The 18,078-nt window shown below is 52.1% G+C and overlaps 8 protein-coding genes across 8 annotated transcripts; 3 read left to right on the top strand and 5 right to left on the bottom strand.

Moving 5' to 3' along the window:
• Positions 1-1,933: 1,933 nt before the first annotated feature.
• On the top strand, positions 1,934-3,267 carry N7539_007390 (ATG3/ATG10 family protein; the record flags this gene model as incomplete). Its single annotated transcript, XM_056936991.1, has 4 exons — positions 1,934-2,086; positions 2,344-2,547; positions 2,698-2,913; positions 3,073-3,267. The coding sequence occupies 4 exons, from the start codon at positions 1,934-1,936 to the stop codon at positions 3,265-3,267; spliced, it is 768 nt and encodes a 255-aa protein (XP_056787790.1).
• Positions 3,268-3,402: 135 nt separating this feature from the next.
• Positions 3,403-4,123, bottom strand: N7539_007389 (U2 snRNP complex subunit MSL1; the record flags this gene model as incomplete). Its single annotated transcript, XM_056936990.1, has 3 exons — positions 3,403-3,681; positions 3,783-3,996; positions 4,059-4,123. 3 exons carry the CDS (start codon positions 4,121-4,123, stop codon positions 3,403-3,405), a joined length of 558 nt encoding a protein of 185 aa, XP_056787789.1.
• Positions 4,124-5,304: 1,181 nt separating this feature from the next.
• Positions 5,305-6,643, top strand: N7539_007388 (WD40 repeat domain-containing protein; the record flags this gene model as incomplete). Its single annotated transcript, XM_056936989.1, has 4 exons — positions 5,305-5,527; positions 5,605-6,191; positions 6,290-6,530; positions 6,603-6,643. 4 exons carry the CDS (start codon positions 5,305-5,307, stop codon positions 6,641-6,643), a joined length of 1,092 nt encoding a protein of 363 aa, XP_056787788.1.
• A 1,091-nt stretch (positions 6,644-7,734) lies between these two features.
• Positions 7,735-9,391, bottom strand: N7539_007387 (Mitogen-activated protein kinase HOG1; the record flags this gene model as incomplete). The annotated part of the gene is given in 7 exon segments (XM_056936988.1): positions 7,735-7,780; positions 7,833-7,996; positions 8,216-8,572; positions 8,679-8,810; positions 8,965-9,133; positions 9,145-9,301; positions 9,352-9,391. The coding sequence occupies 7 exon segments, from the start codon at positions 9,389-9,391 to the stop codon at positions 7,735-7,737; spliced, it is 1,065 nt and encodes a 354-aa protein (XP_056787787.1).
• Positions 9,392-11,271: 1,880 nt separating this feature from the next.
• On the top strand, positions 11,272-13,866 carry N7539_007386 (Zn(II)2Cys6 transcription factor; the record flags this gene model as incomplete). Its single annotated transcript, XM_056936987.1, has 4 exons — positions 11,272-11,696; positions 11,762-11,873; positions 11,970-12,622; positions 12,699-13,866. The coding sequence occupies 4 exons, from the start codon at positions 11,272-11,274 to the stop codon at positions 13,864-13,866; spliced, it is 2,358 nt and encodes a 785-aa protein (XP_056787786.1).
• Positions 13,867-14,230: 364 nt separating this feature from the next.
• N7539_007385 (RNAse III) lies at positions 14,231-14,758 on the bottom strand (the record flags this gene model as incomplete). Its single annotated transcript, XM_056936986.1, has 2 exons — positions 14,231-14,463; positions 14,566-14,758. The coding sequence occupies 2 exons, from the start codon at positions 14,756-14,758 to the stop codon at positions 14,231-14,233; spliced, it is 426 nt and encodes a 141-aa protein (XP_056787785.1).
• A 732-nt stretch (positions 14,759-15,490) lies between these two features.
• N7539_007384 (Glycerophosphodiester transporter GIT2) lies at positions 15,491-17,372 on the bottom strand (the record flags this gene model as incomplete). The annotated part of the gene is made up of 6 exons (XM_056936985.1): positions 15,491-15,580; positions 15,672-15,939; positions 16,020-16,330; positions 16,432-16,450; positions 16,521-17,119; positions 17,226-17,372. 6 exons carry the CDS (start codon positions 17,370-17,372, stop codon positions 15,491-15,493), a joined length of 1,434 nt encoding a protein of 477 aa, XP_056787784.1.
• A 126-nt stretch (positions 17,373-17,498) lies between these two features.
• On the bottom strand, positions 17,499-17,932 carry N7539_007383 (uncharacterized protein; the record flags this gene model as incomplete). The annotated part of the gene is made up of 2 exons (XM_056936984.1): positions 17,499-17,792; positions 17,834-17,932. 2 exons carry the CDS (start codon positions 17,930-17,932, stop codon positions 17,499-17,501), a joined length of 393 nt encoding a protein of 130 aa, XP_056787783.1.
• Between the last annotated feature and the right edge of the window lie 146 nt (positions 17,933-18,078).

The raw sequence follows: 18,078 nt of genomic DNA, 5'->3' as shown, positions 1-18,078 counted from the left end.
CCAGTCCTCAAAAGGTACCCGTCCTCTGTGGAATACCAGTCGTGCTCTTGTTACTCGGAACTCCTTAAGTTCCCACCTAAACGCCGAGGCGCTTTCGCCCGCTTGCGGCACTAAAGGAGGACCCGCCCGGCATTCCAACAATGAAGGTCCTCAACGGTCCAACCGATTATGTCTACGATAATACTCAAGTAGTCAAGTTCTGTCGTGCCGACCTGCCTATGACAAAAAAAAACTGGAAAATCATCGGTGGCTTTCTTCGTTCATGTTCGGCTGGTCCTCAGGGATTGAGCTTTCAGGCGTCATGGCGTGTATTTATCGAGTTCTATTTCACAATGCAGCTGTACTCAGTACTGATTACTTCGATCTCTTTAGTCTCTTACTAAACCTGTTGTTAGGATGTCGCGAACGGTTCTGCAACCCCCATCCTTGTCCAATAATTCAGCCAAGGTGGTGAGTGTCCCGAGTCCCGAGTCCAGTGAGTTGGTATACTGTATCAGTGAATTTGATTCTGATCCCTGGTGTACAGGTGACAGGTGTACACCGTACAGTATTACCCCAGATTATCACCTGGAGAAAAGTGCCAGCTCCCGGAGACAACCCCTGACTGGGAGCTCTCTTTTACTTCAGCATCCTCAAAATGTCACCTAGAGGAGGCACTGTCACTTGCATTTCTATCTTGTACCTACTGAATCAGTCCGATCATGTTGTTCTCCACGAGCTCTCGAATTTCCATATAGTATGAGTATCGATGTCCAGAGCATGTGAATGATTTAAAAAATCATGAACTTCGACCTGATGAGTAGCAGAAGTCATCCCCTGTAGATCCCCCCCGGCAAATAAAGCTGATGTGACGTGACTGATCCACTTCTACTACCGAATCCAACACAACTGCATTGTTCTAAGGTTCGACTTGACCAAAGTATATCCTCGTCTCGTCCATCATTGGAATATTTAATCTATTTTCCAATATTGACAGTCCTTCCACCCCCGCCTTCGGCAATCCTCACCCTCTCGAGACCAAAATGCCACACCTCTCTATTGGCTGTCCCTGCATCTCTCACCGCGTCTATTGTCATTGATCGATCGGATCGACATGACCTGATCGACGGATCGCTTTGGAACTGTCAAGTGATCCCAAAGCAGCAGGGTGACAGCCAGACCGGCCAGACCAGCCGTCACGGCTGAACCGCCTTTTGCTCCACAGAGTCCACTCAGGTGGAATGATCAATGGTCAGGCTGTGGCTGACTGGCGAACTGAACCTCAAGGTTGGTCCATCGGGCAGTAAGGTTTCTGCGCCACCAATTTCTCTAGATCGTCGAGACGGATAGTTTGTGGCGGTAGGCGGTGGGCGGTGGGCGGTCGACAAAGTTACAGCTCGCCATTTCGGTTCGTGATGCTGCGATCGAGTGGAGACGAGATGGAAAACGGGAGGGATTGCCAAATCCGGTTGACAGGACACTGACAGTAGGAGTGACTGTGGTGTGCAACTATGCATCAACTGGGGACCTTTGAATTTGAGTGGCTGCGAACCGTGTCGAGTTTCAATGGTCTAACAATAATGGTCTCATTGTACTTCCCTTCGGATATACATTAATCGTTGCAGCGGTTGGGGAACAATAGCTGTACTTCCAACTGCTAATGGAGAGTCTGTCAGTCTAGAGACTGTAATCACTATTCAATATAAAGTGAAACTACCAACTCATCAAGTACAAGTGGCTAGAGATCTCATTTTCCGAACCGTTCCGTGGCCGGACAACTCGGGGGGTCCAAGTAGACGAAACGACCGGGTCCTGCCTGGCACAGGACCCAGGTAAAGCTACCAAAGGTATCTGTTTCCTTCCCCAGCCTCGTCGGAGATAAAGTAAGCCACCTCATATATCCCAACACAGACTGGTCATCCATCCACACTCACTCCCACATCCACACCACCTCATGATGCTCAACTGCGATGCAGTCAAAAGTTCCGCCTCCCCGCTGTCCGCTTTTCCCTTCCTCACAGCGGAAGAGTTCAATTGCGCCTGTCACAAATTTGCCGAGCGAGCGCGCAGCTGCACGGCCGCCCAAGAGGATGGAGGATGGTCGTCGGTGCGACTGATCACACAGGTAGATCCCTGCGGCTGTTGTTGTTTCACCGATGAGGGGAGAGAATATTGACTTTGATCCTCCAAAGATCTTTGCTTTTTGATTTTTTGATTTTTTTTTTTCAATTTTTGGGATAAATTTCCCCCCAATCTATGAAGATACTACTGAGGAATGGCACTGACCCTTACCCGTGGGGATGGATGTCCATGGTGGTGGCACCCTGGCCAGGCCATCCCCGTTCGGTTGTGTGTTTTCTTTAGAACCATGACCTTTTCAGCCTCAGAGTGACCAAACATGTCGAGGTCCAAGCTCCTGCATCGGAGGATGCAGATCTACGCGAACTGTCGAGACCTACTGTGCCAGCTACGTCTCGGTCTATGACTGCATCGACGCAGACAGATGTACAAGTTCGCGATGCACAAGACGCGGACGAAGAACCCGAAGAAGAGGAAGCAAAAGATCCGGTCTGTAGCCCATTGTAGGGAGAACTTTCGAAAAAGGCAGGCATCCAATGCCGAGTGGAAGGGGGATCCAGAGGGCGGACACGCGGGCACACAGCACATGCAATGAATATACGGAAAAGAAGGTCTAATTCTTTGAATCGAATACCGCAGGAAGCATTGATTCGCACCAATCTTCGACCGACTCTGCAGCTGGATTATGACATTGTGTTATCCCAAACGTATCAAGTTCCCGTCTTGTATTTCACGCTCCGATGGCACAATGACTCCAGCCCCGTGGGTCTCGACACGGTCTATCAGTATGTCGTTCCGCAGCAGTACAGACAGCAGTTGCAGAGTGTCGGTGTCATGGGAGGAATCAGTCTCGGGGTAGGTGCATATCATGATTCATTGCCCCACGCTTCTCTTCATTTCACTTCCTCTCTTTCTCGTAAACTTTTCGAGACAAGGAGGGAGACAAGCTGCTATTGTGACTTTCTTTTCTTTTTTGCTGCTGTTCTCAAAAGATGCTCATTAATGGTTTCGTAGTATCATCCAGAGTCTGGGGCCCCGGCTTTTTTCGTCCACCCGTGCAACACCGCAGACGCCATGACACATGTGGCAGATGAACGGCTCATCACGGGCGAGACATATCTTCTCGTCTGGCTCGGCCTCGTAGGTCAATCCGTGAACCTGCACGTTCCCCGCGAGATCGCGCTTGGGAATGGGGCCAGCTCAAGCTAAGAGAAGAAGCAATGGGGTGGTGAGTCCTGCCTTGCAGGACTCGAAACGATGATTCTGAAGATCAAAAACTCTCTTCTTTCTCGTGCTTTTTCTCCATCGCAAGCGACCCAATCTTGGCCGCACCTTGGTGCGCATCTAATCTTCATCGGAAGATGCTTCCATGGACACATCGCTGTCCTCTTCCATCGGGGCTTCTTCCTCGTCGCTCTCATCTTGACGTGGGCGCTTGGTGCCGTGCGCTTCCCCATTCGTCTCCCCAGCAGGTCGAGGCGGGATCGCACCGGGTGGGCCATTGAAGATTGACTTTTGGAGATCTGTTGAGGCGCCAACAGGCGCAGCACCGAGAGTCGGAGGATTGTACGTGCCACGAAGCTTGGCCAGAATGTCGGAGGAGCCCTTAGCATAGACGATTTTCTACAAGGAAACGGCAATATTCATCAGTCGCAGCTCCACTTTGATAGATGAGGAAATACTGGCATGCAGAGTACTCGGGCGAGGAAAGGTCGTGAACTCACCATCTCTTTCCCGAAAAAGTTAAAGCCTTGCAAGGCGCGCATTGCTTGCGTGCTAGCTTGAATATCCTTAAACACGATATGAGCCTGACCGCGCATCTTGCTCGTCTTCATGGCCACGACATCGAGGACGGCCCCGTAGGTGGCGAACAAGGAATAAAGGGAAGTGCGGAGATCGTGCTTGCTGATCTTGTCGGGGAGATTAGTGCAGTATAATCTACAGCACTGTCAGTACGCGAGAAAACATCCAATGGCATGTGCAGGTTCAATCAAGCTCACGTTTGATTGGGATGCCCTGTGGCCTTGAGATCAGGCCGGGAAGCGGTGGTGGTTTTGGATGCCATTTAGACGGTTGCGAAAGAGGAAAGGGAAGGATGGTAGTTTCGCAGTTGTGGAGTGGGTAGAGAAATGCAGGTTCGCTGGTGGACAGGAGCTTTGGTGAATACGACGCCGCCTCGGGGGCCATCGCGAGTTCGCGAGAAAAGAGAGTCTTCACGTGACTTTGTCCCCGGGCTTGGGTGCTGGCGGTCTGCGTGCGAGATGTGGGAGACTGCGGGTATTGGCCAACCCAGCCGTCAACCGTGGGGAGCATCGTCACTTGCAAGAGACGCAGGATATTTCAAGACTGACATGGTAGAAACTAGAAAGATATGAAGTAGAGCACCGTGAAAGGCCGAAGCTTTTACCGAACTTCAAAGTACTGATATCAGCTTTGGTACAGGCTCGAAGAAGGGGAACAGCTCACCTTTATAAGGTTTCTATATCGATTGTCGATCCCAGCCATTCTAATGTGTACCAATTTGCTACTAGATTGACTCGAGATGTGTATTGGACAAGACTATATTTTCAAGGTTCAACATTCTCTCATCCGGTCGAACTAAGATCGGACGGGAGGGATTGGGCTTGGATATGTAACTGAGACCAATCTGGAGTCTTGGTGACCCCCCGGCCTCAGTTCACCATCGAAAGGACATACGGTCTGTCCTGCAACGCTTCGTCCCTGAACTCCGGGAGTGCGGTGGACGACGGTAGACCCAGTTACCTCCATTGCGGCGTCGAGTGAATTGGAGACTTAAGGTATGCCTGGCGGGTCTTAAACACAATGTTCCTCTCCAATGCTTTGTTGCTGACTAGCACTGATTGTTCGAGCTTATAGCGGATCGTCACTCTGTTGGATTAAGGGTACTATGATAAGGTACTAGAGAGTGTATTCATAGAGAAAGAGCCATGGAAGATTCAATATTGCCAATTCGAGTTCCAAATCTTGTAGGACTCTGAAAGTTAAGCACCTAATGAAGAAACGAGGCAGTGCGGGTAGCAACAGTTCAGTATTCATGATACTCGTGCTCATAAGCCCCGGGCAGCGTCATCGCCAAGACACCCGCCTAAAAGTAGCTTTCCCCGTCTCCCGCTCGCAATTTCCCCCTCATTCATCGCCCACAAGCCCACCCACCCCCCCCCTATTGACTAACCCCCCACTCATCTGCTTGACAGTAGAGAGCTCCTCCTGTCAAACACCTCGATCATGGCCGTTCCTCAAGTGCACCACCTGTTCCACGCTCCAATTGCCGATCACTCCTTCTCGTCGGACCGCCAGACCCTCGCAGTCGCGCGCGACAACAATGTGGAGCTCTACCAATCATCCGGCAACAAGTTCACCTTGAGCGACGAGCTCAAGGGCCATGATAAGACTGTCACGAGCGTCGACATTGCCCCCAACAGCGGCCGTATCGTCACTTGTTCCCAAGGTCGGTGAACACTCCCTTCGAGAACGATTCCATGTGCCGGCCACATAACTGACCAATGTTTGTTTCCTTACCCGAAGATCGCAATGCCTACGTCTGGGAAAAAACCGCATCAGGTTGGAAGCCTACACTCGTCCTCCTTCGTATCAACCGCGCTGCAACATTTGTGCGCTGGTCGCCCTCTGAGCAAAAGTTCGCGGTCGGCTCCGGAGCCCGCGTGATTGCGGTCTGCTACTTCGAGGAAGAAAACGACTGGTGGATTTCGAAGCATCTGAAGAAGCCAATCCGCAGTACCATCACCACCTTGGCCTGGCACCCCAACTCTGTCCTCTTGGCCGCCGGTTCCACCGACTCGCATGCTCGCGTCTTCTCCAGCTTCATCAAGGGTATCGATCAGCGGCCCGAGCCCAGCGCCTGGGGAGAGCGTCTTCCCTTCAACACCATCTGTGGTGAATTCCTCAACGACACTGCCGGCTGGATTCACGGTGTTTCATTCTCTCCCAGCGGAAATGCTCTAGCATTCACTGGACATGATAGCAGCGTGACTGTGGTGTACCCCAGTGCACCGGAGCAGCCCCCTCGCGCTATGCTGAATATTTCCACTCGTCTGCTGCCGTTGAACAGCTTGATCTGGAATGGCGAGAACGAGATCATCGCTGCTGGACATGTATGTCACCCCAACCCCCCCCCCCCCCCCCCCCGCCCGCACGTAGCCATTCTGAGTTCATCGAACAAAAAACACGTGCTAAGTAACAACTCGCGCAGGACTGCGAGCCCTTCCGTTTCCAAGGGGACGAGAATGGCTGGCAGCTGACCGGCTCCATGGAGAAACAAGGTGGTGCCGGAGCCGCCGGAGCTCGCGAGGAGTCCGCCTTGAACATGTTCCGTCAGATGGATCTCAAGGGCCAGAGCTCCGTGGACACCAAGCTCAAGTCCACTCACCAGAACACTGTGAACACAGTTCGTGTGTTTGAAGAATCGAACGGACAAGTTCGCTCTTTCAGCAGTAAGTTTTGAGTGTATCCCTGCATAGCGTCAAATTGGTGCAGGAAAGCTGAGCTAAACTATTTAATTGCAGCGAGCGGCGTTGACGGACGTGTTGTAGTCTGGTCTACTTAGATTCTACCACGGGTCGCATATACAACAGTCAGATTCGTGATGGTCCTTCGGTCTGCATCGACACGAACTACAGTCGTCTTTTGTGTCTCGATCGAGGGATAGCGTTGATAGGAAACCAGCGACAAAGACTTTCACGTGCAATTGAGTATCGGAGTGAAGTTTATGCATGTGTGTCTTCGCCCCATCGAATATTAGTGACAAATCGTAGCAAATCACTCGCGTAAACTGCACATTCAGGCCAAGCTCTTGCTTTCCGAGTTCGAACACTTGGACTAGTCGAAAATTTTTACAGATCATCATTGAGAAAGAAAAGCCAAGACTTGTCTGTGTCATTGCATTGAATTATAGTCATTATCCAACATTGTCCAGTCATCTTCCAGAAGTCAATTTGATCACGCGTGATCTCACCTTCGAGGAGGTCCAGCCTCCAACAACGCAAGGCTCGAAACCCTTCACTCATTCCCACCTAGCCTTGCGCTAGCAATGACTCTGGAAGATACCGCATCATATCCATGAAAAGCCCAAGATTTCAGAGGGGAGACGAGATGTATGTGCTCGGCCAGCCGTGACCCTGAGAATTGATGCTGCCTCTCCCATGTGGGTTGGGGTTTGGGATATCATCAAGCGGTCAGTGGCCTCGGGTCACATTCATCTCCACGAACTCATGGTGATCTCATTCTGAATAGATCATCGTATGTTCTTGGGAATTAGGGTTCTCCATCATTGACAGATTGCTTCAAACAATCTCCTATCTGTCTTGCTTCATACTTCTCCAGTCGACCTCGCCGATCACGGATTCATATGCTATAGCCTGAAATTCGATCCCATCCCAAGTCTGTAATGACCCGACGAGAGACATCGGGCGAGGCGACTTTTTGCTGTCGTGATGGTGGAGTGGCACGCTGAAAATCATCATAACCTGATGTGTCAAGGATACGTTTGCAAAGGGCACCGAAGAGCGGCCAGGAGAAGCGTGTTTTTTCTCGGTTCTCAGTTCGGAGCCAAAAGAAAACAAAATAAAGGGGGTTGGAATGCCAATTATCGTGTATGGATTGGCATTCAATCACCCGCAGGGGCAGCTGGGAGATCGGTCAGGTCGCGACCGCGCCGCCGAAGTGATCCAGAATTTCATAGTATCTAGGGCCATTGTCAGAGATGCAGCGTGTGGTTTTTCGAAAGGAGATCTTACACAAGGGTCTTCCACGTTTCGAGACTATGGTCGACGTCCAAGCTCGCCCAGTCAAACGGGTCTCGTGCTATCGGCTCATCCGCCGGGTCGTGGTAAGCACTGAGGTATGGGTGGAGCAGAGCTGCATCAGCTTTGATCCGTTTCACAGGATCCCACACTAGCAGCTGCTCCAGCATATCCAGAGCTGGAGATAGAAAGTCAATAGGTTGGCTCGCATTTTCTTTCGGCAAGGAAAACAAACGTACCATCGGGAAAAGCTTGCTTTATCTTCTTCTGAAAGGGAATTTTCTCTCGCTCCGGCAGACCATCAATATAATCGGAGGTCTAGGCAGTCTTATCAGCATCGGCAGCTAGTGGTGAATTCTCAACGCTGTCAGACTCACACTTTTAGAGCAAATGGTCTTGATCACCTCGGATGGGATGGATCCCAAAAGATCCGCAATGATCAAGAACTGATCCGTGTGGTTGCGGCCCGGAAAGAGAGGCGATCCTTCAATCATCTCGGCCAAGATGCAGCCGGCACTCCACATGTCAATTTCCACATTGTACTTTTGCCATGTGAGCATGGTCTCTGGGGCACGGTAGAATCTCGTTGTGACATAGCCAGTCATTTTGCGGTCTACTGTTCGAGCGAGACCAAAGTCACAAATCTTGAGATCGCAGTTGTTGTCGATCAGGATATTACTCGGTTTGAGATCCCGATGTACCACGCCTGCGGAGTGGATATACTTGAGAGCACGCTGCAAGAGCATGAATGTGTTAGAAGATCGCTTAGTTGGCCCGAGAAGCCCGAGAAGCCCGATAAGACTTTAGGGTCCATCGCATCACAGGCAGGAATGAACACACCATAATTTGATAGAAGAAGTACTGCACAAACTGATTCTCCATAGGCTTCGCGCGAATGATATGCGCAAGGTCCGTGGAGAGAAGCTCAGTGACCAGGTATCTGTCATCGATCCCGTCAGCCGCCGTCCTGCGCTGACAGCAGTATCTGCTGACGATGCACGTACATGTCGTTCAGCGGCGAGACAAAAATATCTCTCAAAGAGATGATCTATGAGACCATTTTGATTAGCCGTCTTCGTGGCAGATGTAGATGTTTTCAAATCGCACAGCCGAGTCCCTCACATACGTTGTCATGAGAGAGACTTCGTAAAAGTTTGACCTCTCTGATGGTTCGTTTGGCTTCAATGGCCGACTGAAACGGCCTGGGGATTTTCTTCACGGCGACCCCTTCTTTCGCGAGCAAATCTGTGCAAGCGCTGTATTCATCGAGCGCCCGGGTCAGATGAGCTGCTTGTCTATAACACACCTTCTATGGCTTTCTCTCTTATGGAGCAGGGGTCCCCAGAAAGACTTACCAAACGATTCCATGTGTGCCAATTCCGAGGATTCGCGGTTCCGAGTATCTGGGAGCGCCCAGTTAGTATTGCCCCATTCTGCGCGCACGCGCGGCCGTGCAATGGGGACTGGAAAGTGGCGTGGCCAACCACATACCTTCCGGTCAAATCAAAAGTACAGGCCCCGACGTGATGGGTGCGGATCTCAAACTCGGCCATGACCGCAAGCACATCTGGGGAAGCTGAAGCAGGACGGATGATGAGAGAAGCATGAGTGATCCGCTCTAGGATTTTTTCACGGCTCTCCCTGCGGCTGCCGCGTTGTGTGTATAAGCGCTGGCATAGCTGTTTTGGCGAGATGTGGTCCAAAGCACTGATATCAGGAGAGGGGGGCCAGAACTACCCCACCGGGCTGGCGGCAATCGGTGGATGAGCGAGATCGAGCCCTTCAGGGCACATCAAAACAGGTTTCCGTGGATGCTCCAACATTGCGGCCAATCGTGCTACCCGGCTGAACTGCCCCGGCGCCCTGGCCAAAAGCGAAACCCAAGTGATTCGTCCATTTGGTGGACGCGCTGCCTTTTGCTGAAGATCAGCGTGCAGTCCACTCCATTCCTGCTCCCTGCCCGGGTTGCGCTGGTTCGTCGGTACTTTGGAAATTTGAATGCACGAGGATCGTGGGTTGAGCAACCTAATCTGCTGCTTGAGGATGCCTCTCTCTCTATCTCTCTCTCCCCCTCTCTCAGTTTGCCTGTTCCCGCGGCCTTTGTGGACACAATCAATGCAAGAGAGTGAAGCAGATCCCGAGCCGCAGATGGAAGAACGGAGCTCCGCTGACGTCATCGACTCCGTGACCCCCGAGCCGCGGAAGGGATTTGGCGCAGAATAGTGGACTCGCCCACCTACACTACACCAGCGTGTTTCGTTGAGCTACCAAAAGACGAAGAGGAAGGAAGCCTGACCGAGACCACGAACGGTCATCCTTGCAGGATCTAGTCCATTCCTGCTGCACTTGGCATGACAATGGCCGTTGGGCGTCCGACGAGTCGCAAAATCCAGCGACATGCTTGACATGGAATAAGAGCTTAGCGAGCGCGAGGGCTGATCCTGTGTCCCTTTGATTGGAGCTGCGAGCGTTGCCCTTGGTTACAGTCGGGTCCCCGGATTGCTGCCATAGACTGCCATGGAAAATGGAAGATCCATGGGCATGGCGATGGTTTGATAGCGTACGAGTGGACTGGCGCAAATGATCCTGGTCGAAGCCGCCATATTCTGTCGCCGGCAGCACCAGACGAGCGGAGAGCGTGGCACGGTCGCCATACCAAATTGGGTGGCCAGTCGCCACTATCACACCCTTCCACGAGGAGACCCCGTTTCAAGCCTCGCCCGCGCAAAGGAAATCAACGTGATTTCGAATATCGAAATCCATTCAGGAACGAAAGCCGTTGCGCGTCTGTCGCTTAAACGACAAGACGTTGGTGGAGCCCTTGTCTGCACTCTGCTCAGCCTTGTTGCTTGACTCCATTGCCGATTCTCATCGCGATCGGGAACAGGCCAATCATCGACCTCGAATCGGTGCCGGTACAGCATTTCTTTTCACCACCGTCCCGATCCGCTGGACCGCTGCACAGACATGTGGCGCCCAAGGTGATACTCACATTTAAGATTTTCCAGAAGTATGGAGAAGGCTCAGGAATTGAATGAAGCCTAAACTTGATAGCCTGACAGGACCATTCTCCACCGGTGGGACGCCTGCATGGGAAATATAAACGTCACCTCACCCCGCAGCCACCGCCGTCCCCTCCCCCAGCATCACCAGACAGGTACCAGTGAACGACCGACGATTGATGTTTGTTAGTGTTCAAAGCGAGTAAAAACAGACCAATCTAGTGTACTTGTGATCCACGCTCAACCATTACACTGTGTTCTTCGTCCAGGACGTCACGAGGTCGCTCTACAGGAGCTCTGCCGTTGTAGTGCATACGAGGTCTTTTCCCTTCAAAAATTAGTCCGGACCGCACCGCGTACAGGCAAGCGGGTATGTGAGTAACCCTACAGCCTTCGGTGCCTCCGTCACTTTCGTCTGAAAGCGGACATACATGGGCAGAAGGAATCCCTCGAGACGTACCGACCGGTTGGATGCGACCGACGAGCCCGTCAAAGAGGCGTCCCAACTGGTGTTGCCCCGGCAAATGGACACGACAAGCTCCTCGTCGAGTCCATACTCAGCGATCGAAAACAGCCTGCCGACTCCTCGCTCAGAGGAATCACCATCTGCGGAGTCGGGATCGGCTCAAAGTCGTCGGGTCTCCATTACTCACCCAGGCGCTCCAAATGCCAAGATCGCCATTCCGCGCGACGTGGGCAGTATCGGTGCATTGACGACAGGACGGGTCTCACGAGCGTGCAGCTCCTGCCGAGCCCGTAAAGTCAAGTGTAGTGGTGAACAGCCTGTGTGTCGGCAATGTCGTGATCTACACTTGCACTGTCACTATCCCCTTGGGTGGAATGAACGAATGAAAAAGTAAGCTCCTCTCTGACCGACTTGTTGAAGCAGGAGCCAGACAGAGAGACTAATGAAGCACACAGGGAAACACACGATCTCACGGCTCTGTTACAAGAGTATCGGAGTCTTGTCAAAGATCTCGTCGGCAGCGACAGCCAACCACGCCGCCCATGTGGCTCGGCGTTGATACATAATGTGAGTACTGAAAGGAAAAAAAAATAAATCAAATTTAACGGCCAGAACTTAGTTACTCGGAGGGCGATAATTCTCTTGGCTGACAACATATGACAGTATCCGTTGTTGAAGGATGATCTGGGTGATTCGATCCCAGCACTGGAAGCTCCTCAAGACTCAACCTCCTCAAGGCCATCAGCTCCATCTGTCGGCCAGACCAGTCAGTCGTATCTGCCCGCGGACATTCTATCTCAATTCGTTAATATGGCTTACGAGGTTCCAGGTGTTTCAGGCCAGGGAGGGAGTGCCGAGAGGCCCTTGGTCACAGACGACATGCAAATGGACACGGCTGAGCAGCCCGTCAACACATTGTCATGGGACATACCGCAGCCGATCGACAAGCATGGTCTACCAACACGCGAGTTGGCGGATTATCTGTTTGAACAGTATTGGTGCAACGTGCACCCGTTCTTCCCCATGATTAACCGACCGCTTTTCCGTGTCCAATACCAGAATTTCTGGGATCAAGGCCAGCAGCCAGGAGGCAAGTGGCGTGCTATCCTCAACGTTATTTTCGCCATTGCAGCCAAGTACACGCACATGATTCAAGCACCTTCGCGAGGTCCAGAAAACGATCACGTTGTTTATTTCAACCGAGCGCGGTTGCTGAGCCTGAACGGGGAAGAGCTATTCAGCCCGCCCAATCTCCAACAGGTGCAGCTTGAGGGACTGGTCGCATTTTATTTGTTGGCAACTGACCAAATCGGCAGGTAGGTTTGGACGAACCATCTCATACACTTTCCGTATCTCCGGATCTCAGACTGATGCACTAGTTGTCTTCGCCAGAGCTTGGAGGATATCTGCCCTGGCTGCTCGTTCCGCCATCACGCTGAGTGTCAACCGCAGCCATTCCAAAAAGCTTCCCGCAAGATTAAGAGAGGCTCGCTTCCGCCTCTGGTGGTGCTTGCACACCCTTGAGCAGACGCTGAGTCTGATCTCCGGTCACATTACTTCGATCCCAAAGGATCGACACGCACCGCCTTTGCCGATCCCGTTCGAAGAGGAGGAGTTTGAGACGAACTCGTCGGCGTCGGCCCTTCTTCAGCACCCGAGCGTCCGAATTCAATGGCTTCAAACTCTGATGCCAAGTTCCAGAAGCTGGCCAAGCGATGGTGACGGCCGACCTGCTCAAGAAGAAACCAGACCCAGAGATGAAGCCTGGCTCAAGAGGCTTGAACCAAACGCTGGCCTTTTCTATCTATTCTATTGCGACCTGGCGGTGATTATCGAAGAGATCATCAACCAGCTCCATGTTTCCAATATCTGGATTGATAAGGAGAGAAGGCTTGACGACCTCCAATCTCGACTTGAGTATTGGAAGAATAGTCTTCCGTCTTCCTTGGATATTACCTCCATCGATCCACAGTGTCCAGTGGAGCAGATTCGATACAAACTCGGCCTCGCATTACACTACCAAAGCGCGCGGATAGTACTTGGGCGTCTCTGGTTTTGTCGACGGGATGAGCTTGGGCCCGACAATTCGCTAGTCTTGAATCAGTCAATGGCGACGATGACACTCGACGCTGCCAAGCAGATTCTCGACTTGATTCCCGACCAACTCGATACGACCCAACTATACAAGATGTTCCCATGGTGGAGTGTGCTATACTACATCTCGCAAGCAGCCAGAATCATCCTGTTCGAGCTGTCGACGGGATGTGTACACATGCAGGACAGCACCGCACACCTGATCTTGCTATCTCAAAAAGCCCTGCGCTGGCTGCACGCCATGTCCACACGCAGTCCTGGTGCAGAACGAGCATGGCACTCATGTGATACTTTCTATCGCAAAGCATCCGAGCAGAGAGGATACAATACGGACAGCATTCCCCTGCGAGACGTCAAGGCAGAGAGCATGTCTTTCGTGGGGCCTCAAGATAATGGCTCGATGAGTGATCTTGAAAAATTCGATTTTCAAATTGACGAATTTGAGTTGACGGACTGGATACCATGATTTGTTTCTTCTTTGTTTCTTTCTTGTTTGTTCTTTTTGATTGGGCTTGAGTACCTTCATACATACGAGAGATGCTGCTTATGAATGATGTATCATGAACATTGCTCGATGTTGATGGGTCATTGGTGAGGGGATAGACAGGATCGCGTTTTCATATTTTAATTCACCCAATCAACACTAATGTTTATACCTTACTATCTGTCTTCCATCCATTCCCAGTTACACCAAGGCTCTCTTTTTCTTGAAATTTCAAGATAGGTCAAGGTGTCAACACGAAAAAGTCTAATATTCATTCAGAGCTTAAACCAGGAAGATCCCATTCATGGAAAATAAGTCCTCGATGGACCCCCCCCCCCCCCTAAGCTCAAGGCCACCAAATCCCCAGCCTTTTCATCACAGACTCTACCGCGCCCATATTTTCCGCGCTGTCTTCATAGATCGCCGCCAAAACAGCCTCCATAGCATCCGCCACCGGACCCGGTTGAGGACACCCATTCTGACCTGGCGTGACTCGAATACACGCAGCCAGACCAGTTGAATACCCCCGCTGACTCAGATGCGCATTCGAAGCCGTTTTGAGAACCTGATTGATTCTCCCTGCCAGCTCATCAGCGTTCCAGTCAGATCATTTGGGGTTGATCGTTCGTGGCGTTCGCGCGCGCGCGTTTGCTTTCGGGGGCCCTCCCATGCTCAACTTACCTCTCGACGCGTGGCGATGTAGACCCTCTTTTACGAGGATATGTTGGATCAGCGCGTCCCCATGGAGAGCAAGGGACTTGTCGGCGCTCAGCGCCTTGTGAAGGGTAGAAGGCTTGTGGAAGTGATATCCGAGAATTTGTTGGGCTTTTGCCGGATGGGCCTCGCGGGTTGCGGATGGGCGGTGGCGAGGCATCGTGCTTGACCTTGATGACTTGCTGACTTGATTTCTCTACCGTCCCATCCCAGATTTTGAAGTCCTTGTACGATGCGGAATCCAAACTTGACGTCCTGGACCGAATTGCGTTACTGACTTTGTGGGGGACGCGATTAGATTCCACTTGTCATCCTCGTTTTCTTTTAGGGGTTCCCGAGGAGCCATTTACATAGCTCTTATATGAGGCAATGGCAAATTCAACACGTGGTGTTGAGGTCATCCCGACGCCCCATATCAGGTGTTTTCCTTGGGTATGCTTTTAGAGGTTATCTTCCATGGGCTGAAGATGTGGTTCAGCGGAGCTCCCTGATGCCGATATGGATACTGTCAGGGTTTCATTACCTGAAAAATTTGAACCCGACAGAATCCGCATCGGGACTGTGGTGGCAGACGACCATTTTGAGGTCATGAGATGCAGCTCGCTATTTCAAATCGGTTGGTCAAGGAGCATACATGGAAAAAAGCGTGAAGGTAGCTTTACCGATGTGATACGACCCGGCACCTGCGGGAATCTGCGATGCTGCATGTGGTGGAAGACCAGAAAATATGCCAGTATCATACATGATTAAGAACTATTGACAAACTGATGAACGAATGTGCAGATTTACACGGTAGGTATAAGTTCCCCAAAAAAAACACATTTCCGCCGTTCCAATGTGAATATGACGGCCGCCTGATAAGAGGTCGCATCCGACTTTTGAAGGACCGCTCTCACTGGGCACGCTGTCCAAGGGTAGAAACATCATACCCATGAGCTTCCAAGTATTCACGGAACTCACGATCATGCTTGCTGATTGTATCCTGGAGAAGAATGTATAAGCCTCGAAACACGACCAAGTAAGGAGAGCCGACCGATTGGAGGTCGGCGAACAGACGCCGGATGGAACTTTACCTGTCCGATATGAGGAAGCCCGAACCAGACAATCGCAGACGCAAAAATGCATAGCGAGCTGGCAACGAAGAATGGATTCTGGCCAGCGGCGATCGGGTCGGGGTTGTTCTGAAGGATAGGGAACACGTAGGTGCCGACGAATGCACCGATTTTTCCAATAGCTGCCGCGATGGCGTAGTATTGACCTCGAACGGCAGTGGCGCTGGTCTTGGATGCCAGAAGACCGATGTTGTCGCCGGGGCCGAGCTCGCCCAACGAGAGGAAGATACTAAGGTACAGACGTGGTGTTAGTAAACGATTGGCTTCTTGATCTGGAAGATCCAGCGGTTGCTGGTGATGCAAACTTACCCGTAAACGACAACAAATGCGGCCACGTTCTGAGGCAATCTCAGGTACGCGTAGCAGCCTGACATGATGAAACCCACGACGGCCTGGGCGGTCATCCCGTAGACCAGACACTTGCGGGGACCAATCCAGTCACTGATGAATGCTCCGGCCATTGACCCGGGCAAGTAGAAGAGATTGACGACCACGTTCCAGCCAAAGGTGTGCCACAGGGGGGCTGATTTGCCAAGGATTGTCGACAGCCAGACAGAAGAGTAAGTGCCGAACGCGAAGACGGAGAAATCATAGATGAACCAGACGAGGGAGACGATCAGCTATGGATATGTTAGCGTTGTTCCTCAACAGCCCGCCCCTCCCCGTACGGAGTCGGGAGGGGTATCCGTTGCCAAGGTAGGGGAGATATGGCGTAACTCACGAGGTTTTTCCAGTGATACCTTGGTGAAAGTTCATGTTAGCCCCCAGAAGACGGTCGTTGGGTATTCAGTCGCAGTGTGAGAGACTTACTTGATGATCAGACCGTAAGGGAAACGACGCATACGCTCCTGGGTGAACTCCTCCGGCTCTTCCAGTTTCAGACGCAGGTAAACCAAGCTCAACGGCGGCAAGACACCCAGCCCAAGCGCAATGCGCCAGGGTGCCTCGAGGCGATCTTCACCAAAGATCAGGACCAGGACCATTGGCACGAACGCGGCCACCACGAATCCAAAGTCGATGATGAAGTCGGTGAAAAAGATGAACCAACGGTTACGGTGACCCTCCTTGAGTTCGTTTGTACTTTCAGCTGCCGCGACAGAGCCCGCGGGGTATTCACCCCCAATGCCGATGCCCATCAGGAAGCGATACGCGGTCAGCGCGGCAAAGAGACCGTTGGGGCTGCCGTTGGCACCGTACGAGCCAGCACTGAGCGCAGCGAAGAGAATGACAATGACGGTCGAGGCCATCAGAGACCATTTCCGCGAGAAATAGTCACTGGTGATGCCAAAGATCAACATGCCGACGACTTCGCCGACAAAGACGAGGGAGGAGACATTGCGGAGCGCGGGGGAATTTTTGTAGCTAGTGGGGTAGATCCGCGATAGCATCGTGTCGACGGAGCCGATGACCTGTTTTTCATCAGCATCGTGTCAGCCACTTGTGGGATGTCTGGGCTGTCCAAGGATAGACTGCGCGCAAGTTGGGTCAGTCGAAGTGTCGAGAGGGCAAACGTACGCCATTCAGATACCCATCGGAAAAGAGGCCAGCACCACACGCAATGATAGGCCAACTGCGCTCCCATCGCCCTTTTTGGACGACTTGCAGTTCTTCCTCGACTGGGGAAGTCTCCTTCCCGGGCTTTTCAACTTGAACTGCATCCATTTTCTTCGGGAGATGGCTGCAAGTCACCACGGAGTTGTTGAGCTACCTGGCACGAAGTACAAAGGGAAGAGAGTGACTGAGGTGAAGCCCGGGGGCTACGGGCAGGATTAATATAATCGATTGATCCTACTCCAGCATCCTTTCGCACCGTTGGCCACGAAATGCAATCTTCAACGCCACAGGGTCTGATCGCGCGGACACGAGTCCAATGCTGGGCTCCAAAGTTTGACCTCCACCACAGGCAGCTTTCCCTGCGGGCAGTTGAAGAGCGGCAATCAAGTTGTCTCGTGGGATTCCACGCATGGCGTGGACTTGTGGAGACTGGAGAACCCCCGACTGTTCGCCGACTCCAATGCGACGGTGGAGTACCTTTTGAAGCTTGGCGTTCCTTTCGCGGTTGAGCAGCCTCTCCGGGCGGTCCTGGATGCTGAGGCCTCCACCGGATGGGCCATGGAAGGTACGACGAGGAAGACAGCAGAATCATTGCGACGACCAGCGTATGGAAAGATCCGGGAGGTGGCGAGCTCCAGCAGGGCGACAAATCCCCAGGCACACGGCATGTCGACCTCTCACCACGTGCCTCTCGAGACTAACCAGGATTGGTGCTTGATCAAGCGTGGGAAGACTTGAGGTTCGGCTACTCCATCCAAACTTCTGGTTTGGGATTGACGTACTGTCGAGTCACTAGAGTGTAGTAGTGATGTAG

Source organism: Penicillium diatomitis, assembly GCF_028827545.1.
Source record: "Penicillium diatomitis strain IBT 30728 chromosome Unknown utg000010l_segment0_segment0, whole genome shotgun sequence".
NCBI classification, from domain to species: domain Eukaryota; kingdom Fungi; phylum Ascomycota; class Eurotiomycetes; order Eurotiales; family Aspergillaceae; genus Penicillium; species Penicillium diatomitis.
The sequence above is the reverse complement of the archived record's forward strand: the minus strand, read 5'-3'. Positions and strand labels throughout refer to the sequence as shown.